The sequence below is a fragment of the Camelus dromedarius genome, chromosome 3, assembly GCF_036321535.1.
Source record: "Camelus dromedarius isolate mCamDro1 chromosome 3, mCamDro1.pat, whole genome shotgun sequence".
Classification (NCBI taxonomy): domain Eukaryota; kingdom Metazoa; phylum Chordata; class Mammalia; order Artiodactyla; family Camelidae; genus Camelus; species Camelus dromedarius.
Window position 1 is genome coordinate 43,572,045 of NC_087438.1, and position 25,985 is coordinate 43,598,029.

Here is a 25,985-nt window from a genome sequence, read left to right on the forward strand (position 1 = left end):
GGAACTACTAACATCATACATGGTCTCTTCAATCCCTGTCCTCTCAATTCCTTGGCTTCCTCTTCTTCAAATATCTTGTCCCTCACCTGACCTTACTCATACCCACAGTTATGAACCCGAGATTTCAACATTATCCATATTTGTAACTCTGCCATAATGTCAATTTCAAATATCTCATTCTTTTGTCTTTCTAGTACTGTTCCTCTAGTATCCTAACTCCAAGAGACAGTCCTTTCACACACACTAGGCCCCAATGGTCCCATCACCTTTTCATTGTCCTCCATCCACTTCATGTTCTTACTTCCCTCCTAACTGTCCATTCTCAAGATAAGAACAATTATTCCATTTATATGGATAATTTCATCCCTTCTCACCTATCAAAAAACTCACTCAAGAAACTTCCCTTCTCTTTACATCATGATTCTCATCTTTATCAAACAAAATGATGAAGACCCTACTTCTGCCTGCAGTAACTGATCATTCCTTGCTTTTCCAAAAGTCCTCAAAATAATTGTCTATATACTCTTTTCTCTCATTCCTTCTTAAATCTACTCCAATCAGGCCTCTTTTCCAAATCCCACTATGACTTCACCAAAACCACTTTTGTTGAGGTCATCAGTAACACCTCATTAATAAATTCAGTAGTCATTTTTCAGTCCTACTCTTATTTTGTTCTACGCAGCAGCAGTTTTCCCTTGAAATAATTCCTTCTCTTAACTTCTAGGATATTTGTCTAGTTTTCCTTCAACTTTCTTACCCTGCTCATCTTTGCTGTCTCCCCTACGTCTTTTAGACCTCCCTAAGCTCTTGGAAAGCCCAAAGGCTCAGTCCTTAGGCCTCTTCATTATTCTATATATAATCCTCTCAAAGCAATTTCATATAATCTCCTGGATTTAAATGTCATCTATACATTGATGACTCCCAAAGTTACAACTTCATAATTTACATCTCTCTCCTGAACTCCAGACTTGTATATCCAGCATCCTACACACATTTCAAGTTTGACATGTCTAACTGAAGTTATGATATACACCACTCCCCAACCTACTCCCCCTACAGCATTTGCATCTCAGTTAATGCCTGAGTCTTTGTCATCAAAACTGAGGGCTGCTATACTCTTCTAGTTGCTCAGGCCCCAAGCCTGGAGTCCTCACTGATTTTATCCTGTGTCCTCTAAAACCTAACATTTGGCCCCCAGCTCTCTTTCTAACTTCACCTACCATTACTCTTCCTCTCTCACTCAGCTCTAGTCATGAGAGTAGTCTCCTCACTGTTCCTCAAACACTCTCAGATCAGAATTTTGTACTTGAAGATTTCTACTTGAAAATCTTATCAGATGTCAGCATTCCTTTCTTCATTTTTTAAGGTCTTTACTCAACATTTTTTCTACCTTATAACTTATCATTATCCAGCATATTATGGTTTTTACTTATTTCTCTTATTGTGTATCTCCTCCACTAGAATACAAGCTATATATGATAACAAGGATTCTTGTTTTGTTCATTATTGTTCTCCTACTACCTAGAACAGTGCCTATTATATGATAGGTACTTAGAAGTATTTGGTGAATGAATGAATGAATGAATGAATAATGGAAAACACAGAGAGGCAAGTGTGGACATAACTAAGTGACCAGAAAGTCTAATAGGGTCATTAGTCTTTCCTAACTAGAGATATAGTCTTTAGTATCTACAGAGATATTTTAAAAATCATTTTTCATGAAATAAGAACAAAATATAAAGAAAGAAACAATCAAGAAAAGAAAAATCTCTTGAAAATTAGAAATATGAATGTCACAATTTTAAAATCAATTAAAGAAAAAGAAGGCAAAATTGGGAACATCCCATGGAACTTAGAACAAAAAAGAGAAAGGTTTGGAAAAAGAGAGAGATAAGAGAAGCAGAGAACCAGTTAAAAAACAGAGTAGTTGTGGGAAAGGAGAGAAAATTAAGGAAATTTTTTTTTAAACTTCTCTAAGTTGAAGGAGGGTCTTTAAATTGAAAGTCCCCATCAAATACAAAGTAGGGATCAGGATAGAAGACCCACAGCTCACCACATTATTATGTTTTAAATGGAAGGGTAAAGAAAAACTCATACCATTTTGAAAAAAAATTTTTTAAAGAAGAAAAGAACAAGAAGCAATCTTCTATCTGTCACCCCAAATGAATCAATGCTATTTCTTTAAGATCTTGAAATCTTTTCCTAAGATATAAAACCATATAGATAAATTTGATGTCTCCTATTTTCCTTTCCCAATTCCATCATCCATGGTTCTGAAGCAAAATTATTTTTAAACCTAGAATTCCATATCTAGCTAAATTACTAACCAAACATGAGGGTAGCATAAAGTCACTTTCAAATAGGCAAGGACTTAGAAATTTTACTTCTCAGGCACCTTTTCTGAGGTAATTACTTGAAGATGTTCTCCAACAAAACCAGGGTGTAAACTCAGAAAGAAGAAGATGTGGAACTAACCTAGGAGAAAAGAAATCCCAAGATGAAAGATGTGCAGTGGCTCAAGAAATTAATTAACCAGTAGACTCCAAGAAAAATGCCTCCAAAGAAGAACAGAATATATTACAAGCAATAGATATAAGCACAAAGGAACTAGATAATATTGACAAGTTGGTAAAGAAATCTTTTTTTTTTTTCTCAATAAGACAAAATAAAAGTAACTAGAAACTCCAGAAAAACAAAACCTGAATAAGAAGCCATGGTCCAAATATAAAGTAAACTAAAATGTGACATTATTTTGAACAACTGATAAACTATAACACAAGGAATTTTTTTTCTTTGAATGGTGCAAGTGTTGTAACACAAACTATGGGAAAGGAAATAGGATTAGAAAACACTATGATCTCAATATCAAAAACTATTTTATATAAAACAATTAAAAACAGAATTGGTCAAAAGGGGCCTAAGAAAAGTGGGGTTTAAAAAAACTTGTTTACATATTCCACTTGATTAAAAATGTAACATGATATAAAATAAGAACGAAGGTGAGGATTACTAAGATTGATAGGTAAAAGTGTGATGATGAATAGGATATTCACATAATCTCAAAGTATCTGCTCACAAATTCCTTATTAGTTGCCAAGGGGAAAATAGTAACTTTAGTGGACAAACCTGGCAGACCACACACCTTAATCAAGTAATCAAAGTTAGTAAACATGGACCATGCAGTTTCAATAGGAAGCAAAGCAAAACAGGTGTTAACAAACAGAAGGAACAAGAACAAGAGACACAGAAAGTCTCAGTGAGGATGAAGAATAGTTGGGTGACACTCTACTATCCCCTTAAGTAAAGAAAACTTTCCAGCTTCAACTTTATTCTCACTTTTGACTCATCAACAACATCTTTCACAATTTCATCAGTAGTCACTTATATTAATGACTCTCAAATTACTTGTTTCCAGAATTGAATTCTTTTCTAAATTCTGATCAGAGCTATAGTTCCCAAATGTCAACTAGACACCTTTAACCTTGATTTCTTCAGATTCCTCACATTTACTGTATCAAAATCAGTCTCCGTATCTTCCTTTCCAATCCAACATTCCACTAGGATTCCCTTTCTCAACTAGCAAAATTCATATACAGCCTCATCCAAAAGAGAAACCTCAGCTATCTTCAATTTCTTTCTCTCACACACTGAGTTCATTAATATGTCAATTTTTTAGAATATTATCAAATATCTACTATATACTATATGCCAGGGAAGAGAAGATTAATAAGACACAAATCCTATAAATTTTCTCACCAAAATATGGTTCAAATTCATCCTATCTTCTCCATTCCCAGTGCCAGAGTCTTTGTAAAGGCCTTCATTATCTCCTACGTGATCTAACTCATCTTCATATCTCCAATCACTCCTCTTCCCTCAAATCTCACAATGGAATTAGTTTTTTTTTCTCCCTAAATCTCAAATCTGTTCATTTCACCACCCTGTTAAAATTACCAATGGCATAATTAATGTTAATGCCAAATTTAAAGAGCTTGGTCAATCACAAGGAGCAGTATTTTTCTATGATATTTAACAACAAATGTCATTTTAACATATAAGAAGTTTTAAAACAAATTTATTCTGAGTAATTTATCTTTATTCAAAAAGATAAGTCTCTGTTGTATATAAAGCTTAACAATTGCTTACAGAGAAACAAGCTAGTGATAAATTTACTCAATGTACCTATTTTAAATCTAAATATTAAAATCTAAGTAATCATTTTGACTCAACAGTTATAGATGTAAATCAACTACACTTTAATAAAAAAAAATTTTAAGTTATAGAAAACAAACAATCTGAGCAAATTCTTATATACATTATCTACAGCAAAATTTTTTTCTCCACTCTATGGTTCTTTTACTCCTTTCAAATTTAGAACTTACTTAAACCCAAATCCAATTAAGTGTTTTTTATACTGAAGTAGAAATTAGGATACGGATGTGACAGAGTAAAGAAGAAAAATAGTTTCTGAAAAATATGAGCTGAGCATCAAAATGTCTGTACTCTTTTATACAAAGATTCAGTGGAGCATCTACATTAGCCTGAATAGGGTAAAGCAGTAGCGGAAGTGTAGAGTAGAAAAAGTAGAGGAAATAGAAGATTATGCTTTGTTCTACAAGCATTACTATGTGCAACCTTGAACTGTGTATTTACCATTAAATGAACTCAAATGCTCAGCATAGATCTTATACTCTTGAAATCTAATTTCTAAGTAAAATAAGATTTATTATCAATCTTCAGATAAATGTAAGGAAAATTATTTCATAAAAGAACCATTGGTATAAAAGGTTTTTCTTCAAGAATTTATGAACATAAGTAGGTCATAAGTAGTTTTAAGCTATGTTAATTATCAGAGAAAGATACTATAGAAAGAGACCTAAGGAGGCAATCGGTGCCATGGTCTCCTGCCATAATACACATACATACACATATGCTTTTAAGCTCTTCATCAATGATTGAGTTTTGTTTATGCATTAAGGCTATCGTATTTGAACAGAAAAATGTAAACCTAAGCGGAAACATGAAGTTTCGCTCATTCTTCTACTCAGTAATACAAAGTTTTAAAAAGAGTTCTTACTTTGAAAAGTCAATGCAAACATTATTAAAAAGCTTAAGAGCAAAGGCAGCAGAAATAATTTTAATAATTTTACCATCCCTAGGTAAACCATTTATATTTTTTTTAATCTGGAGAAAGACATTTACATTGTGAATTTATTTCCCCATCAGAAATTTAAAATTATAACATCTACTTACCAACCCAACACAGTTGCTTAAAGCCACTTTAGTTGTACTATGTTGATCTTGCAAGTATCCTGTGTAATGACAGTTGTCTAAAAAATCATGTTTCCACTGGGGTCCATCTTTCCCCCAATATTCTACTGTAAAATGTTTGGATACAAAATCTGTGTTGAGAGTCAAGTTTAGGTGAAAGTGCTTGCCATAGGCTGAAAGTTTAAAAAATAACTTAGATACTGCCTGCTGTGGATCGATAGGGTCCATACTCCGTCTTCTCCTGGAGTGTTTATCATTTTTCACAGTAAAGCTGAGAAAAGCTCCATTTTGATCAACCCTTATTGGAATAGTTAGCTGGTAGTGTTCTAGATAAGTCAGGAATTCCTCTTTGTAGTCACAAGGCAGAGAATCCAGAAAAAACACATGGAAGAAAAGAAAATTTAACAGAACAAAGAAGTAGCAGTATAAATAACAAATATATCAGTTAAAACTATGCATCATTACATGAGAGGTATGAACAAAACATGTTGCATAAAATAAAAATGAAATAGTAAAAGTTTAAAATCTAAAGATGAATGGAGCTCCAATCATTTCATTCTTTAAAATAATATTATTTTAAAAGGCTTTTTTCTTTTATAAATTTATTTTAAAAACATTAATTCTAAGAGCTAAATTCTACAGTCATTATGAATATTTTATATTGAAGTAAAAAACAGTGAAAAGTACACATATAAAAGAACAGAATTTCATTCAGATAAAATATATTTATAAAAGCTATCCAAAGGAGTTTATATAGAATCTCTATAGCCTTGGTGAATTTTTTTTCAGATTATCAGTCACAGTGTAAAATACAGCAGCCACTTTGGCAGTTCCTCAAAAAGCTAAACATGGAACTACCTGCCATCTGACCTAGCAATTCCACCTTTAGGTATCTTTACAAGAGAAATGAAAACATATAGCGACACAAAAACTTGTATATGAGTGTTCACAGCAGCATTATTCATAATAGCCAAAAGGAGGAAATAACCCAAATGCTCATTAACTGATGAAGGAATAAATAAAATGAGGTATATTCACACAATGGAATATTATTCTGGAATAAAAAGGAAAGCAGTAGTGATACATGCTATGGCATGAATGAACCTCCATAATAACTGCCTTCAAAACCAAAACTCATTATCTAATATTATAAAAACACTATGCTAAGTAAAAAGAACCAGTCACATGATTCTATTTATATAAAATATACAGAATAGGCAAATCTTTATGGACAGAAATACATTAGAGGTAGCCTGGGGCTGGCAGGGAAGGTGGTTTAGAAGGAAATTGGGAGTGACTGTTAATGAGCACACAGTTTCTTTTGGGGGTGATGAAAATATTCTAATATTGATTGTGATGATGGTTGTATAACTCTACAAATTTACTGTAAACCTTTGAATTGTATACTTTAAATGGTTGATTATATGGTATGTATATTATACCTCAATAAAGTTGTTTAAAAATCATCACATTGACAAAAAATTCAAAGTACTATTAAATATATTTTCCTCACTTAGGCGTACTAAATATTACCAGTCTACTTCCTTAATCACATCTCCCTTTACCTAAGTTTACCATTAAAAAAGAACCAAATGTCTTCAAATTACTTCACTGTCTATACATGGAGTTCATCCACAAATATAAACTCCCATGAAACCATGATCAAATGGGAAAAAAATGAAAGACAATATTTATTTCACTTCTTATAAATAAAAGTTCATACTAAATGCTTTGACTTTGTTGATCTACCTTGAGAGCCACATTTTGTACACATGGACTTCTGGATTTCTACATCAATTTGTAACAGCCTTGAAAATCTGGCTCATCAGCACCAAAAAATGATCTGTTACTATACATTCATGAAAGGAGAATCCAAAAGGTATGGTTTCAGTAATTCTATAAGAATTAGACTGACCTAGGAAAACAAAATGACCTTCCCTTCCTGGGACCTCTGTTAAGATCTTTTCTATGATGTAAAGTTCAATTCTATGTATTAAAATTATAGGGATTTATGGATTCAAATTTGAAAAGTTAAACTTCTTATAACTCTTACTCTTTTATCCAGCTCTTACTCCTTAGATGAGAGTTCTTAAGTTTGGAGACTTTTTTTTTTTTTTCACTAAAGGTCCATATCAGAAGGATACTATATCAGAATTTGTCTGGCTTCTTGCTTTTATAGGACAAACCTTTGGATTCCTTTTGAACATACCTTGCCTATAAACCCTAGGAATGAGTGAGCCTATTAAAGTTTAGGATTCAAAAGAAGAGTCCTGAGTCTATCTTCTGAGAAAGACCAGTCAACCCTAAAAATGCAGTGGATGTGAAACACTAGTAGACAGACTCTTAAAGCCTTTAACACTTATGAAATTAGCACTGAATTGACACAGTAGGACTCTACTCCTACCACTGCATATCCCAAAGAAGACATTCAACCAACCTAAATATTTAGTCTTTTCTCGTCAGATTAATAGCAATATTGTCAGTTTCAAAAGCAGGAATCCTACCTTGAGAACTGTATGAAAGTCTGTGGTCACTATGAAATTCCGATGAAGCCATGATGAGGCTCAAAATCCAGGTCAACGACTTCCACAAAATTTCCATAATTTAGAAAACTGGATGATTTTTTAGAGGGCTACCTATGTGCTAGAGAGTCAATACCATACCAAAATCGAAGCATAACAACTTTATTTCTTTAAAACTTCTTGAGAGTGAGTTATTAGATGTTCCACTACTTAACGGGTACTTTTTTCCAACATCCCATACTTTCTTCTATATCTGGATTCATTTTCTCAATCCAAAATGAAAAAAAAAAAAAAAAAAAGATGGTGAAATTTTCATAAGCAGAGCATTAAGCTGATTAGCTATGAAAGTACGGCCATTTTCTAACCTAGAAAAACAAACAAAAAAAGTTTAAGGTAAATGAAAAATATACTGAATGGACAGATCTATATTGCTGAATGCTTGCCAAAGGACATATGCTACACAATAATATAATTAAAGCAGACCAATGTTGTGCTTTGTAATTTAAATAAACATTCACAAGACTAAACACAGAATTAGAAAACTAAATGGTTAGCAGGATAATGCCAGAGCTACTTAATAATCAAAGATGGAATTTGAAAGGGAATCATAAAAAGTCTCTTTTTAAAACTTTGAAGATATTGTACAAGTATCTAAATAAATAGATAAAATAAAAAACAAGCTGACTTCACAGAGTTCATTTTATGAAAGTGATAAACAGTATGTGATCTCATTTCTTAACATGCTTTTCAGTACTCTCCTATCCAGAGACTGACTTGTTGCTTTATGAAGCACTTATCATTTTTTCCTTAAGAGAGTGCATCTAGAAATACACAGTGGCACTGAGCAACTGTCTGTGAAAGCTCACACAGTAGCATAAACTAAACTTCTAAAAAGTTGAAGCATATTTACAGTAACCCTGGACTCTATCTGGAAGTCTTATATGAGTCATAAGCAACACATATGAAACAATTTAATCTAGAATGTAACTGTAAAAAGAGAAATTAATTTTATGAAAAGAATTTTTAAAAATTCATCTCAGGTATCACAACAGATTTTATGTACTCTCCTTTCGACTTACAACTTCACTCAGAGTCCATGAATTCACATTTTATATAAAACAGTAGCATAGTTGGCTACCTGACGTCCCAGCATACAGCACTTTAAAAGAAAAAAATAATGGGATTAGAAACTAGCTCTCTGAAAGCATTAAAGTGACAAAAGAAGAGGAAAAACTAGAAAATAGTTTTAGAACCCCAAAGCAATACAGTTTGGGATAGAGGCAAATGGCCCTTATATAGCTTAACAGTTCATATTGTGTATATGACTGTGTTACAGTTCAATATCTGATATTCAAAACACTATGCCTGAGTCACGAATAAAAGGTTAAATTACTACTAATAAGATAACTTACTGCTATGATAGAGAAGTACACAAAAGATATTATAGAAAGATTTTCATCCCAAATCCTTAGTATATAGTATTATCATATAATAATTCCATATTTGTTGGTTGAAAAAAATGAATGAGTAAATGAATAAATAAACAGTGATTAAAATAGTCACTTTAGGTATATTAAAGGATATTTAAGGTTGATTGTAAAATTAACAAATGTCGAATACTTCATTCCCTATAATGCTATAAATATTGGTAATTACAACCACAATCATTTAGTCTCTTATGTCTGTCTCTACAAGTTATTAAACTGCTCAACCTGGAAAAACTAATCCATTAATCAACAAATACTGTCTTACTATGTTTTTTAAATGATGTTATGCCAACATGGGGATAAGAAAAGATTAAGATACAGTCGTTGTCTTAGGGAGCTCATAATCTAAGGAACAAAGGAAAAATTAGGACAGACCGACATATGCCATAATAAAGTTATGAAAGGTGTTAGAGGAGATCAGATGAGGGGGATGAGTTGTAAGTCAAAAAAGAATGAGTGAAGAAAGTTCATGAAAAAAAAGTAGCATTTGAGATAGGCTCTGGAAGATGGAAGTAATTTCACAAGTCCAGTTGCTGGGGGCAATCCTAACAAATTAAAGAAACAGATTCCACAAAGTCTAGATAGCAAGAAAAAAAGGAAAATAGTATCAGTAAAAGTAGTAATAGTAAGTTTGGTCCTTGTGCAGAAGACTAACAGGTAATAGAAAGGTAGTTTAAGGTCAGACCAAAAATAAAGAGAACTTTAAATATACATTACTTCTTTTAACATTGACAAAAATCTTGTAAAGTAGGTATTATTGCCCCTGAATCAGGTAGAATCTACAATTGTCCAATGATCCTACCTCCTGATATCCTTGCCCTTGTATCCATCCTCTTTCTTTGAGTAATTTGATTCTAACCAATAGAATACCTCCACACTGATGGAATGTCACTTCCATGATAAGATTACAAAAGATTCCGACTTCCACCTTTCTAGTAGTCTCTCCTTATTGGCTTTGATGAAGCAAGTCACCATATGGAGAGGCTCACATGGCAAGGAACTGAGAGCAGCCTTCAGATAACCACTAGCAAGTAACTGAGGCCTTCAGGGCAATAGCTTACAAGATACTGAATCCTGCCCGCTAATATGTGAACTTAGAAGGATACCCTCCCGACTCAAGCCTTCTGTGGTGACCCCAGTCCTTGTCAATGCTTTGACTGTGGCCTCGCAACAGTTCCTGAAACACAACACAGAGCTAAGCCATCAACCACAGAACTCCTGAAATCACAGAAACTGTGAGTTAATAAATGTGTGTTGTTTTCAGCTGCTAAGTCTACGGTTTTGTTTTTGTTTTTTGTTTTTTTTTGCAGCAATTGATAACTAATACAGCTGCCAGTTTACAAATAAGGAAGTTGAAGCCCATAGTGGCCACACAGCTCAAAAACAGCAGAGCCCAAATTCATACATAAGATTACCTGGCTCCAAAGTCAAAATTCTTTGTATGACATCACACTTCCATTTCTAGCTACTCGAATTTAAATATTTAATAGCAATTGCATACAACCAGATATTCATAAATGACACAGGTTAATTAACATGAACAGTTTTAAGTAACTTGATACAAAAAATTGCTTCATCTCAAAATTACTTCTGTGATGATTTAGAAGTGACAACAGACACTATAAATCCTTTCTCAGGAAAAAAAACCTCTAAAGAGATTAAATCACACCATTATTTAATAACAGTAGAATTGACTCTTGAACAAATGTGGGTTAGGGGCACCGACCTTTTGCAAAAATCTGAATATAACTTATCATTGGCCCTCCACATGCATAGTTCCTTCAGAGGGGATTCAACTAATTGAGGATCATGTAGTAGTTCAGAATTGCTATTGAAAAAAAAAATCCTTGTAAAAGTAGACCTGCACAGCTCAACCCTGTGTTGTTCAAGTGTCAGGTTGTAAAGAAAAAAATCCAGTTATCTTGCTTTCCAACCTACTTACCTACAGTCTGCAACTCCATAATTGTTGCTTCATAAACACTTACTCTTCATTGTTTTAATATTTATCAGATTACTTGAGTGTTTTGCATAAAACTGTCTGACATTGAGTGAGTCCCTCATATACTTTAATCTTCCGTTTAAAGAGGAATATATAATTAACACATTTGAGTTAATTTTCTAGTAGTGATGATAGATTTGTAGTGAATCATTCATTCTTTTTTCCAATTTTCCTGGGCTCTGAAACTTACAATATAGTTAGCTGGGTTTAGGGAACAATTTTTTTTCCCCTTGAGAAATTTTCTGCTCTTCACAGTTTTTTAACTCCCACTCTCACCATTACTAGAACTGTCCTATAAATGCTCAAGATAAGTAAGCCAGTGGCATTGAGAGGAAAAGTAGTATGTAACTACTTGGCCAGAAGTAAACTAACAGTTCTTTTAAGGACCTGTAGTAAGAAGGGCATTGATGTATAATAGAAAGAGCAGGAGCTTTGAAGTTAAGCAAACCAGAGCTACAGTCTTGGTTCCACCACTACGTATGGTACCTGGCACATGGGCACTCAAGAAATTTGAATTTCTTTCTCCTTTCTCACTACCCTCTTCCCACTCCACATTTTTCAGGGCCCCAGTGCCAGTGAAGAAACTTACAATAAGAAAATGAGTTGGCTTAAGCTCAATTACAATCCATAATGATTAACATATCTAACCACTGCTAGTCATGTACACAATAAAAATAAGTGGGAGAACCTACTTTCTGGCACCTACTGGTGAGGTTAATCTGGACATCATTAATAAATATACATAGGCACTAGCTTTTCGAGATATGGTTTCCAAAATTCAGATGAACATTAAAATACTACACAATTGTCCCAAAATCATAATGCATTAATTCTTTAAATTGTATGGTAGATTATGCTGTGGAAAGCACAAAGGCTTTGAGTCCTGGCTTGACTCCAACTTAACCTCTCTGAATCTGCTTCCTCATCTCTAAAACCATGATAATGTTATCTACCTTACAAAGACTTGTTGAGAGATTAAATTAGATTACACATGATGTAAAGTGTCCACACACTTCATTTTAATGGTTACATAAATATGAGCCCCCTTCTTCTGCTTATCTGAGTCATCACTTTTCAAAGGCCTTCCTTCAAAAAATAGCTTCATGTTCCTCCTTCCCTTAAAAATGTGGAATTGCTGAATATGATGATGTAATCAATCGACCAACTAGGTTATACTCTCTTTCAGAGCAAACAGTAAAGAAGAAGTCATGATAATTGGGCTTACAACTATTAAAAATTTGAAAAGAGAATCAAAACTTGCATTTTACTTTGATTTCACATATGCTTTTTTTCCCTAATACAAATGCACCAACGGGTAAAGTTAAGGGATCATTTACCTGCTTCCATGGATCAAAGCTAAACTAGCTAGGTAGAAATAAGATCAGACAACTTGTGCTTCAGTGACTCCCTCAGTAGTCTGCCCTGGTTGAAGAGTACTTACTTGTCTTTTTCCTCTATCATCTTTACTTCCCACTCAAATGATCTAGGAGTAGCCAAGGTAATGATTTCCTCCCATGAACTATTATTATGGAGCTAAAGAACACGTCTAACATCCTTTTCAACTTCTCTCATCCATCTTAAGTCTGGTTATTTCTTTTAAAGCTGATTCGGTTTTTTCACATAGGAAGCAACAATACTGTGCTTCCTTCAGGTTATTCAATTTTTATATGTGAAAATTAACTTCTCATCTCATTTTCCATTTATTCTCCCAACAAATATTTATTGTCACCCACTATATACCAAGGCTTGAAGTACAAAGGATTCCAGGTCATTCATCAATTTTGTGAGATTGGTTACCAAGGAAGGATGTAGTTAAAGACACTCAAAAGTTACCTAACAAGAAAAGGTAATGAGCCAAAAGCAAAATTACAAAATATTATTCTATAAAAATCAAGCCCTAAATTAAATATAGTCCCAAACTTTTTTTCCAGATGGAAAGTTAAATATATGTTATCTGTATTAAAACTTCTCTCCTGAAAAATAGAAACACATTTTTCTCTTGAGGTTAACTCAAAATGTTGATAATCAACTATGTCTTTTGGTAGAACCAAAAGAGCTATCCATCTCTTCCACCTTTTACTCTTCCCCCCAAAAAATGCTCCAAAGAATGTGCTATTAACTCTCTTAATATGTTACCTCTCTTTATTCTCTCACAAAAAGCATACACAGGGTAAGATCTGGCATAGAGGCCTGTGCTAAACCACTAGTAGCTACTAATGGTTGCTAAGGAAATGAAGAGGAAGTGGTAAGAGTAGACAAGAGTAGCAATTAATCTTACATGTATTGGCCCAGACATGAAAAGTATTAAAATATTTAAGGTCTTGAGGTTAGAGGTTTTCCCCTTGAGAATCACAAAAATATTTAATACCACAACATATATTTCATTTGCTGCCATTTGTGAGAAATGAATGAACCTGGACTTGTCTGAAATCAATGTATTTGCCTCTACAGCTATTTTTCAAAAATCCAAAACACCAGTGATCACATATAAACACTAAATTAATATAAACCAGAACTACAGCTACCACTTTGGTGAAACACAGGAAAACAATTATCTCCAAAAATAATTTTCTCAATTTCCTTTCAACTATACCAGTTTTATGTTACATTTCTTTTCCTGTCATGAATTTTGAGAACTGTCATTCACACATTTAAATTTCAGCCTAATCAATATAAGCTTAAAAAGGAAAGAAAAAGGAAGAAAATTTGTATGAGAAATTTGAACATAAAAGAATATGTTGAAAATCACACTCCAGAATGTTTTTAAAAGTTCCAAGCAATGGTTCAGTTTCCCCTTTCCTGCCCCCGTTTTGCACACCCTCACCCCCCACCGCCCCCCCATCCCACTTCACCCAGACAGAGGGTAACAGTCTGAGCTGCCCTGGTTGAGTTGATCCTAAAGTTAACATTCAGCAGCCCATTTCCAGACAGCAGCGCTAAATCTATTTGGATAAAACGCGTGTGACCCAGACAGTTGGCATTTGGCCCAAACGCGTTGCACCGGCAGCTCAAATAAAAACAAGAGTAAGAAACTCACTCTCTTGTTCCCTCTCAGTGCGCTTTCTCACTCTCTCGCTCTCTTTGCCTCCAGTACAACAAGGAAAGAAATTACCAAAGACAGGAATTGTAGTATACATTATCACAAGGCAGCTTTCCAATGACCCCTCCAGCACAACCCCCTCCCCCACCAATCTCAACTTTGATCTCATATACCATATATACAGACATACCCCCATATTCAAGGCTCCGGAGGGTTATGAGTCTAGCACGTCCCAAGTGACCAAAAGTAAATCAAAAACACACATTTCCATCTCTTTGATTAGCCTATTAAGAGCTTAACATATCCCTGAGCATCGAGGCTATAGCTAGCACATTAATTCTGCCCTCTAGCCCAGGCATAAAATATGCACTTGTCTGACTACTTAAGACACTGACTTGAAACTATAAAATGCAGAAGGTTTTTCTTTAAGAAAACTGGAAATCAGTTTCAAATACACATCATTATTACTTTCCCGATTACTTTTTGGTGATTAAAGACCACAAAAATCATAATCAAGTCACACTTCACAAAACACGTCTATTTGTATAATAAACGTATCTTTTTTGCATCATAAAATATTTGCAAGACCCAGAATTCTCCATCCCCCGACTAGTCTGGAGTTAAAAGATTTCTATCTGTAAAATGAGTTCAGTCAAGCTCACTCATTGCCATTAAAAAAAAAAAAAAAACAGACACAGAAAAAAGTTTTCTACGCGTTATTCGGAAGACAAGCAAAGCACAAGTTTTAATTAAAAAAAAAACCGGTTTCATTGAATATTGTGAAGTCTTCCTTACCGTTTTCATCTTCAAATTCTGATAAAAAGTAAGTTTCAAACAATAGAGATTGCACTGGACGACTCACGTACTCCCTCTCCTCTTTAACTTTTTTTTCTGCCCCCCTTTGCAAAGCCACAGCAGTCAGTTAGTTATTCTGCAGCCAGAATAAAACCCTATAGTCTGACTAACCCGGGCTTTAGAGAACGGACTTTCCGATTTGGCAGAAAAAGAGATGCCTTCAATACATCCAGGCTATCATCCTGAGATGTTGCCTTTGCAAAACCCCCTTTCTCTCTCGCACCCCCCTCCAAAAAAAAAAAGGAAAGAAAAAAAAAAAAAAAGAAAGGAAGGAAGGGGAAAAAAAAGGCTTAATGGGGGTGGAAGTGGTGCCCTCTCTTCCTGGACAGCTTTAGTGCCTTTGCTATGCAAATAACATGTGAAGAGCATCAAAAGGTATCAGGAGAAAAGAAGACAAGAGGAGCAGGAAGGGCAGCAAAGTTTTGTTGAAGTAGCCCTAGATCTCACTACCGGCCCCCAGCCAACTTGAATTGCAGCAAAATTTTGGCAGCTTTTCCTCGGAGGCAGAGCACACTGACGTCAGTCTGCAGATGTGCTGGGCTGCGTCGGGTGCGCATGTGTCCTGGGCCGTCACGTGGAGGGGGAGGGGAGGTAGAGGTACAATCGGGGTAACCAACTACCAGCCATTCAGAAGGGCTTAGACAATGTCAACTTTTCCACCCTGTGAATGAGAGAAATTCTGGCCCTTCTAACCTCAGTCCCCTTCCCCACTCCGCCTCTTTTCCTCCTCCTCCTCCTCTAACCTCTTTTTAGAAATTCTAGCCTGGATTGTGATTAGTTTCTTAGTAAAGGGAAGGGGGAGGGAGGATGAATGGCTTTAGATGAACTAATGTCACTGCTAAAATCTCTGGTGCCCTTCTCCATGTATTTTTCAAAAAATCAACGCAACAGAAATGTTAAGAGTTGCACATAAACAGTGTCTCTGGGGAAACTGCAACAAACTTCGATCACTGGCAGATTTCAAGACTCGGTAGCTACATGTGCACAAAATGCCTGTGTTTTCTTTATATATCTCAACAAATAAAATTGTCACCAAAAGGGAGAGTAGACTAAAATAAACTAAGACCAGCACATTTTCCATCTGATTACCGACTTCAGGTTATGTGGAGCTTTAAAAGAAAAGAGAGAGAGAGAGAGAGAGAGAAAGAATAAGTGGGGGAGGAGAGGGAGCGGGGGGGAAGAGAGAGAAGCTTGCATTATTTCCAGATGAGGGTGAGACTGGATGGTGTTTTAAAGTGCAACCGGGGAAAGCTACAAGAGGATTGTATTTTTTTTTAAGTCAGTACATTGAATGAAACTTCAGTGACTGCCCAAATGAAAATAAAACCTAAGTCAGACCCCAAAAGGGGAAGGGGGGTGGTCAGGAATCCTGCTGCGATCTCAAGATAAACAAACAAAACCTCAAAACTGGTTCTTCAAGCTTCCTAAATCCACCCTCCCCGCCCCCTCCCCACCACTCCATACACACCAGCTGCCAGTCCATACTTTAAGAATAAAACACAGCTACAACGTAGCACTTTCACTTTCATTTGCTGGGAGAAAGCCACTGGCATTAAACGGTGGGGAACATACCCAAATATGTTATCCATGTCCTAAGCAAGCAAACAAAAGTTTGGCACACAAATCGGAAACAGGAAAAAATGTGAAAATAGCTCAGGACAAATGCTGCCTTTCAGCGGTGTAATCTGCTGCATCATTTATCTGTCTCTACAGTAGAGAATAGGGCAGGGAGAGGTTTAAGAGTTTCCGAGGGCGGGGGGGGGGGGTGGGCCCAAGGGGGGCGGGAATTGACGCCTTGAAATTCCAGTCCGCAGTTAACGCCAAGTCAATTTCCGATGGCCAGAACCAGAAAGGGGAATTGGACCGGAGGGAAGGGGGTGGGGAGAAGGACCTTTCTGAATACCAGCTCTTAAGTTTCAAGCTTCTGTTAACATTATTGCTCATTTGATTTTTTTTTTTTCCTTCCTACACCGGAGGTAGTAGGTGTAATTCTTCTGGTGAATACATGAATAGTTGGCTAAAAGAAGGCATGAATCAGACTGAGGACATCCAAGAATAGAGTTATTTCCATTCTTCTTTGAGGACTGAAAGGGGAAAGCATCTGTCCACAGTCAATAGTCCTCATCTTGACCCTAATCAGTAGTATTTGGCTCAGTGCCATTTAAAACGTAGAAATATGTCCTATGGTTGGAATTGACAGTTTTAAATAAAGATGATTCATATGGGGCTATTTAGATACAGATATATAGATAGATATTTGCATTAAAATACACAAGATGGTTAATTTCTTAGCAATAATTGTAAACAGCAAAAATACAGTGGGCACAGAGCTGGTTTTGCATCAAACCACCTTTTAAATAGTTGTTGAACTTTACCCTTAATTTTTTAAAAACTAGCAGTAGATAGACACAGCCAGAAGAGAAAACTAAAGTAAAGATATGAGTAGTAATCATCTGTATAAACCATCTGAAAAGTTTTTACTCTCAACTAAGACAAACTGCCCTAGGAAATAGCAGTACTGTAAAGGAAAGGAGCTTGCTTACTCAATGAGAAGTGGACTTTGGCTAATTACTTATTCAAAGAGTGCCATCCTGCGTCTAAACAGAGAAATGAAAAATTTCCAACAGATTCCTTTCCTTCAAATGATTGAGGTAAGAAAAACAGTATGAGTAAGGGTGAAAAATTGTTAGCATGAGAACTGATGAAGGGCTAATAAATTTTTGTGTGTATGTGTACATTTTAATTGTGTTACATAAAATGCAAACACTTTCAAAAGTAGAAAAATAGTACAATGAACCCCAATGTATCCACCATCCAGTTTCAACAAGTGTCAAACCCTGTTGCTTGTTCCACCCCACTGGATTACCTTGAAACCAATCCCAGGTAGCATTTCATTGAGTCCACTAAATATTTACCTGTATTTATAAAATATAAAGACTAAAAAATAACCACTACTATACCACTATTATTACTCTTAAAACATTAATAATTCCTTAATTTCATCAAATATCAGACTTCCTCAATTGCAAATACAGATTTTAAAAAACTTTCTATTGGAACCAGGATCTATATACTGAATTAGGTTGATCTATCTTGTATGTTCCTTTTAAAAAAACTTTTTATTAATGTAAAATATTCATATAGAGAAGTACATAAATATATAATTTGATGAAAAGTATTTAGTCGAATAAATTTTCACAAAGAAACCTACCCATGTAACCATGTAATTCTTTTAATCTATTGGTTCCTCCTCACTTCTTATCTTGTAATATAAATACTATATTAATATCTTGCCATCTTAATACTATGTGTAGCACTTCTGTTAGCATGTACATGCTTTAGGGTAATATCCAGGCATTATTACTTTTTCTTTTTCTTTTTTTTTTTTTTTTTTTTTTTTGGTGGGGGGAGATAATTGGGTTTGTTTGTTTGTTTAGAGGCGGTACCAGGGATTGAAATTGAATTAAATGAAACAAATTTAAATCAAACCCTGAGAGAACTTAAGTTGATATAGAAATTCTTTAAAATTTTTATAATGACCAGTCCTTTACTCTTTGAAAACTTTTCCCTCCAGCTTTCCTTCTCTTTCTGTTTAATTAAGAGATGAAGATTTATGTGCAAAGTAGAGTTAATAGCAAACCCACTACTTACATCTAAAAAAGAGCTTTGCTATCAGTCTTTAGAAGCCTAATTAAATCTAAGTGGACAGGCCCTTTCAGAAAATCAAAGAAGGAATAAATGGAAATTTGGGAGAAGAGTGAGTTTGTATGTATGCATGTATATGTGTATGTATTTCAGAAACTGAAAAACAGAAAGGCAGGAGAGTTTCAGAGCCAAAGAATAGGGACTAAGGAACTTTCAGAGATAAGAATAAACTTCTACCTTATAATTCTTAATATATTAGCAAGTGAATGAAATTTAATGTTTTTAAGTTAAAAATTAAGGCGTTTCTTAAAATTAGATTGTTGGCTTGTATTTTCAGAAAAAATTAGATGAAATTCTGATTTTACGCTTGCTTGACATTATTAAATTGGAGCAGGTGACTATCTTTAAAGACGATAAATTTTGAATTCTACCTCCCAGACATTAAAACCAGATTTAACACATTAAAACCAAATTCAATACGTTTTCTACACAAAACATTTTATTCTTTCAATGAGACTGGATGTGAATTTGATATGGTGAAATATTTACTAATCTTTTAAAGGACTATTGTAGGATATCTTAAGGTGCAAAGGCTCAAAGCATAAAGGAAAAGACTGGTAAGTTAAAATTTATTAAATGGAAATTTTAAAACTATTAAAAAGTAAAAACAAAAGCCAGAAAGTGGGAGAAGAATTTGCAACACATATAACTGAGACATAATGAATATCTAGAATATTGAAAGATCTCTCACAAATCTATAAGGGACAGGCCAAAAAAAAAAAAAAAAAAAAAGGAAAATGGCATAAATAGGAAAGTCACAAGAGGAAAAAAGCTAATGACCAATAAATGAAAAATGATATGTTCAGTCTTGCTAGGAATCATGGAAATGTAAATGTTTCTCTTTCATCAGAGTGGCAAAAATGTTAAAATTTGAAAATATCAAGTGTTTGGGAGGATTGGGGAAACTGGACATCTGATATACCACTGATGGGAGTGTAAATTAAGAGCAAACATCACAAAGAAGAATTTGGCAATATCTAATAAAGAGGAATATGCGCATAGCAGTCTTTGACTTGGCCATTTTACTTTTAAGTATATAATCTTAAGAAATTCTTGCACTTGAGAATCCACATTAATAATCACGGCAACACTATTTGTAGCAGTGAATAATTGGAAACAACCTAAATGATTATCAATTGGGAAAAAAGTAAGTTGTAATCTATTCCCACAATGGAATAATATATGGCAGTTAAATGACAGACTACATCTACACATGTCAATGTGGATAAATTACATATTAAGTTGAAATGCTCTAATAGGATATATTATGATTCAAACTGGGTACGATGTATAAAATTTAACATGATACTGGGATAGGAAATGTATAATTTATAAAATTTTAAAATTATGATTATTTTTAACATCAAATATATATATCAAACTTACCAAAGTATGCAGAGGAAGAACGTACAGTACCTTGAAGGTCAGTTACCTAGGGGAGAAAGAGGAGAGGATGGGATTAAGGAAGAGCACAAAGTGGTCATCAACAAAATCTGTAAAATTTTCTTTGAAAAACAAAACAACATAAATTATTATCATAAAATGTTAACATCTACCAATTCAGGGTATTGAGTGTACATAGGTAACTATTATTTTAATCTCTGTATAGTTGGTATAATTTACAGTTTTACAAAAAGGCGAAAAAAGAAAGATTACTGTGATTTGTTATTACAATTCATCTGGCAACTTCAAAAAGAGTTAAAATTTGCAATTACCAATACACTGGTACACTACAGGTGAGCAAAGCAAATTAAAATTCATGTATTAAATTTTACCTTACAATTTTAGTCTTTATACCCAAAATTTTTACCTTAGATAGTGGCAAAAAATAATTTCATTTTAACCTCTTTCCTTATTTACTTTCTTATTAAGACTATGAGATCAAAAGCAGGAATTTTTTTAAAACTTGAGAAGGAAAGTGTGGGTATAATCAATGGTTTATAACTTTACTATACAAATATCTAATATTCAAAAAGGAGGAGAAGATGCAAAGAGTATCACTGAGCTAACAGCAAAGACCCTGATATGCCAATAACAAATGCCTACTCTTCAGCATTGTGCAAAAGGCAAAGAAGTATAAAAATATAAGGCAATGTTCCTTTCCTCAATAAGGTTACAGAAAAATTGCAATAAGTTACATAACTTAGTGACATATTTTGTAAGTGCTATGGGCTTCAAATAAGGGAACTCAGTGAAGTCTAAATAATGATTTTTCAGACATCCATGTTGCCAAATCTTGTCAATTTTGTAGTTCTTTCTTGAACTCCCAACAACATCCACCTCAGTTGATCACTCTCAAATTCTGGAAATGCTGAATGTTCCTCCCTCAGGATCTTGACACTATACTTTTCTAGCTTTCCTCCTCCCCTAATGGTCCTTCCTCCTCTATTCAGTCACTAAATATTTAAATGCCCATTCCTGATACCCATTCTATTCTCTGTCAACTAATTTTTCCTTTGATTAATGCACCCTTTTTCCACAGCTTTAAAAATCATCTATATGTCAACGGCTCCTCCATCTAAATATCTATTCCATTGTATCTGATGGGCAATACAAACTTCATGTGACATAAACAGAATTCAGCTTATTTCTCTGTCTTTTCCATCTACTAAATAGAACTACAATTCACTAACTCCTTAGCCAGTGTGCCCTCTTCAGTCTACTTTTCAGTTTTCTTAATATTTTCATAACGTGTCAAGTTTTCAGCTGTACTTAGCAGGAGGAATAGAGAGAAGTGTGTCTATTCCATCTTAGTCAGAAACTAGAATTCTTCTCTGCTATGGTCTAAATATTTGTGTCCTCCTAAAATTCATATGTTGAAATACTAATGCCCAGTGTGATAGTATTAGGAGATGGGGCTTTCAGGAGGTGCTTAGGTCATGAGGGTGGAACCCTTGTAAATAGGATTAGTGTTCTTATAAAAGAGAGCACACAGAGATCCCTCATCCCTTCCACCATGTGAGGACATATGGAGAAGTCACTGTGAACCAGGAAGAAGGCCCTCACTTGATCATGCTGGCATCTTGATCTCAAGACTTCCAGCCTTTAGGACTGAGAATAAATGTCTATCATTTGCAAGTTACCTAGTTTGTGATATTTTCTTATAGCAGTCCAAACAAACTAAGACACTCTTTCTCCTTTATTTTAAAAATATTTTCAAGATACTTCTTCTCTATTATGAAGTGTCTCTTAAGTTTTTTTCACCAGTATAATTTTTAATTGGAATGAATGTCTTCTATTTACTGATTTGGGGACAGTCTTTATATATCTCAGATTTGACTTCTTTGTTGGATACAGATACTGTAAATAATTTCTCCCATTCTTTGGGCTGCCTTCTAATGCTCTCTAAAGGTGTTTTCCTTTGCTATAGACAGAAATTCCTAATTTTAACATAGTCAATTTTAACTCTTTGTTCTTTTATGTTTTAGACTCTTTGTATTCTCTTAAAGAAATTTTTTGCCTACTTCCTATAATTTTTTCTTACAAAAAAAGCAAAAAACATTGGCTTCTTTATTTTTTTTAATATATATTTTTATTGAAGTATAGTCAGTTTACAATGTTGTCAGTTTCTGGTGTACAGCACAATGCTTCAGTCATACATGAACCTACATATATTCATTTTCATATTCTTTTTCACCATAGGTTACTACAAGATATTGAATATAGTTCCCTGTGCTATATACAGTATGAACTTGATGTTTATCTATTTTATATATATTAATATCTGCAAATCTCAAACTCCCAATTTATCCCTTCCTATCCCCTTCCCCACCCCCGGTAACCATAAGTTTGTTTTCTATGTCCATGAGTCTGTTTCTGTTTTGTAAATAAGTTATTTTGTCCTTTTTTTTTTTTTTTAAGATTCCACATTTAAGTGGTATCATATGCTATTTTTCTGGTTCAATAATTTTCTTTTGTATTAGCTTAATTTTTTTTTAGTTTTTGTGACTATTATATGCTTTTGATTTGTGGTTACCTTGTTTTTCAAGTGTGTTAACCCCTTACTATATCTGTTTGCTTTAGACTGGTAGTCATGTAGGCTCCAATACATCCTAAAAAAATGGGGGGGAAAAAGGGGAAAAAAAGAAAAAAAAAGGAAAAAAGAAAAGGGAAAAAAAATCTATTTTCTTGCTCCCCTCTCCCACCTTTAATGATTTTGATGTCTTTTTTTTTTTCACATCTTCATGTTTATTCTATTGCAATTCCCTGTAGTTATCACATTTCTAATGATGGTTTTCTCATTTCTATAGTTTCCTGCTTCTTTTCTATTTAGAGTAGACTTTTCAATATTTCTTTTAGCATAGGTTTAGTATTGCTGAACTCTTAGTTTCTGCTTGTCTGTGAAATTCTTTATCTCTCCTTCTACTCTAAAGGATAGCCTTGCTGGATAGAGTATCCTAGATTGCAGACTTTTCTCATTTAGGACTTTGAATATATCTTGCCACTCCCTTCTGGCCAGCAGTGTTTGTGTAGAAAAATCAGCTGAAAGCCTTACGGGGGTTCCCTTGCAATTAACTGTTTTTCTCTTGCTGCCTTTAGAATCCCTTCTTTATCTTTAACCATGGTCATCTTAATTATAATATGTCTTGGTGTAGGTCTGCTGGGTTCTTCTTGTTTGGGACCCTCTGTGCCTCCTGTACTTGGATAACTGCTTTCTTCTTTAGGTTTGGAAAGTTTTTAGTCATGATTTCTTCAAATACCTTTTCAATCTCCTTTTCTCTTTCTTCTCCTCTGGGACCCCTATTATGTGTAGGTTGGCATGCTTTATATTATCCCATAGGTCCCTTATATTGCTCTCATTGGTTTTTACTTGCTTTTCTGTCAGCAGTTTTGATTGGGTGACTTCTGTTATCCTGTCTTTTAAGTCACTTAATCATTCCTCTACATTATCTCCTCTGCTTTTGACTGCCTTTAGCTCGGCTCTTATCTCAGTCACTGAGTTTTGTTTTTAACTGGCTTTTCTTTATACTTTCAATTTCTTTTTTAAAGTATTCTCTATCTCTATTGATAGTCTCTTGTAGTTCCTTCAGTGCATTGATCATTCCCTTCTTGAAGTCATGATCTAGTAGATTATTGAGGTCTATTTCAATAACTGCTCTTTCAGGGGATTTCTTTTATTTTTTTAATTGGGAGTGGTTCCTCTGCTTCTTCACTTACTTATATTTTCTCACTGTATGGATTTAGGAGTGTCAGTTTTCTACTGTTGTCTTGAAAGTCTGTTTTATCTGTGTTTATTTAAAATGGGAGCATTCCTGTGTAGACTGTGTGCATCTGATAGTTTTGTTGTGATGACTGTTCTTAGTATGGATGGTTGTCTTCCTTCCGTGTGTGTTGGCTGTTATCCCTTTGACTGGGGAATGTGGTTGGCGTTGTCTCATTCAGAGCATGCTCTGATTGTTGTTATTGAGCAGGGCTTCCTTTTTTGTTCTGTGGTTGTCACAGCCTTGAAAGGGGCCTGGTCTGCTCCCCTGTTGCTGGAACAGAGGCTTCTAGACCCGTTTCTGAGCTACGATGTGTAGTAGGCAGGGCTGGAGTGCTTCAGCTGGGAAGAAGAGTAGGCAGGAGTTGTCCACTGGGAAGTGCCCTATGTGGTGTTGTCTGTCACTTGTTATGTGGCTTACAGAATACTCTTTGTTGATGCTGCCTTTGTCCCAGCCTTAGCTGTGGGAATGTTGGCCACCCACTCTGGTGTCCCCCAGGTTCTGGGCCCCAGGAACCACCTGGGCAGATCCACCAAAGTCAGGCACTAGGGCCCGCCATAGTGAGTGTGCAGTTACAAGCCTCAATCCGTGGTGCGCCACTGGGTTAGTGCAGACCTCAGCCCCACCTCCATGTACTGTAAGTTTCACCTGCCTGTTGTAAATACCCGTACTGGCCCAATTGTGCACCAGAACTCCACTCCCTGCCTGTGAGCAGAGGCGTGGGTCCACAAAGGGTCCAGAGAGAGCAAATCCACCCTCTCTACCTAGGCTGTAAACATATCTCAGTCCTGCCTGTGAAGTTGCAGGGCTGCTGGATATAGATTCAGCTTTCAACTCTGCCTCAGCGATGGCTATGACCAAGCCCCACCTCTCTTCTCACAAGAACACACCAACGATGGAGCCAAGCAGAGAAAGCAGCTATGGCGTGACTGCATTGCACCCCTTCCCCACACATACAACGACAGTGGTGCTTTTTTATGGGGGTCCCAGGCTGTTCTGCTCTGCACACACCCCCTGCCAGAGCTCACACTGTCCTCCAGTCCCCTGTGCAGTGGGCTCCAGCCGTCTGCCTGGGCTCCTCACCAATCTCCAGCAGTCAGTCCTGGCTCATCCCTGCTAGCTCATGTCTGGGACTGGGGATCGCAGGGTCCCTCCATGCCAGTTTGTTTTAGTTCTGTCTATCAAGCAGCTGCCACTTTCTCCTCCAAGCTTCAGAAGCTCCGCTGCTGTCCCTGCTGACCTCCTGGCTTGAGAGGGGACATCCTAGCACAAGGATGCCTTTCTTCCTATGCCGCTCCCTCCCTGCGGGACCAGTTCTGCACTGATTTTTTCTTTTTTCTTCTTTTCTTCTTTCTCCATGATGTTCTCTAGTTCTACTAAACTGTTTCATGGTGTAATTTCAGCTTTATCTATCCTGCATAGTATTCAGTGCACATGTTTTTATGAGGCTTTCTATTGTACTGCAGAAAAATTTTCAGCTATTACCTATTCAAATACTACTTATCCATCATTCCCTCTGTTCTTTTCATCAGGAACTTCTATGTTGGTGAAGTTCCTCAATTTGTCCTCTGCATCTTTTATCTGCTCTTATAATTTTTATCTCTTTATATTTCTGGGTGAATTCTTCAAATTATCTTTTAATTCTTTAATTGAGTCTTTTACTATCCAGTCAAGAGTTTATCCTACTTGTAAAATTTGTATTTAAATTATTATATTTAAGCAGATATGGGATTTGTAATTAATTCCTTTTCATAACCAAATGTTACTTCACTTGTTCCTATTTTTGTGTTACAGTGCCTACCCCTTTTTAAAAGGAAATTAATTTTTCCAACAACCCCAAAATATGCATTTTAAAGTCTTTGTCAGACTATTTCATAAAATAATTTCATCCTAAGTGAGAGTTTC

At 35.2% G+C, this 25,985-nt stretch overlaps 1 protein-coding gene across 1 annotated transcript in view; it reads right to left on the minus strand.

Moving 5' to 3' along the window:
• The window catches only part of ADAMTS6 (ADAM metallopeptidase with thrombospondin type 1 motif 6), a 261,676-nt gene extending 246,255 nt beyond the window's left edge, over positions 1 to 15,421 (minus strand). The window contains exons 1-3 of the mRNA XM_010974920.3: positions 15,115 to 15,421; positions 7,776 to 8,158; positions 5,254 to 5,618 (exon numbers count right to left, since the gene is read on the minus strand). Of these exons, the coding sequence (XP_010973222.1) occupies positions 5,254 to 5,618; positions 7,776 to 7,872 (462 nt within the window). The 5' untranslated portion in view covers positions 7,873 to 8,158; positions 15,115 to 15,421. The remainder of the gene's footprint in view (positions 1 to 5,253; positions 5,619 to 7,775; positions 8,159 to 15,114) is intronic.
• Between the last annotated feature and the right edge of the window lie 10,564 nt (positions 15,422 to 25,985).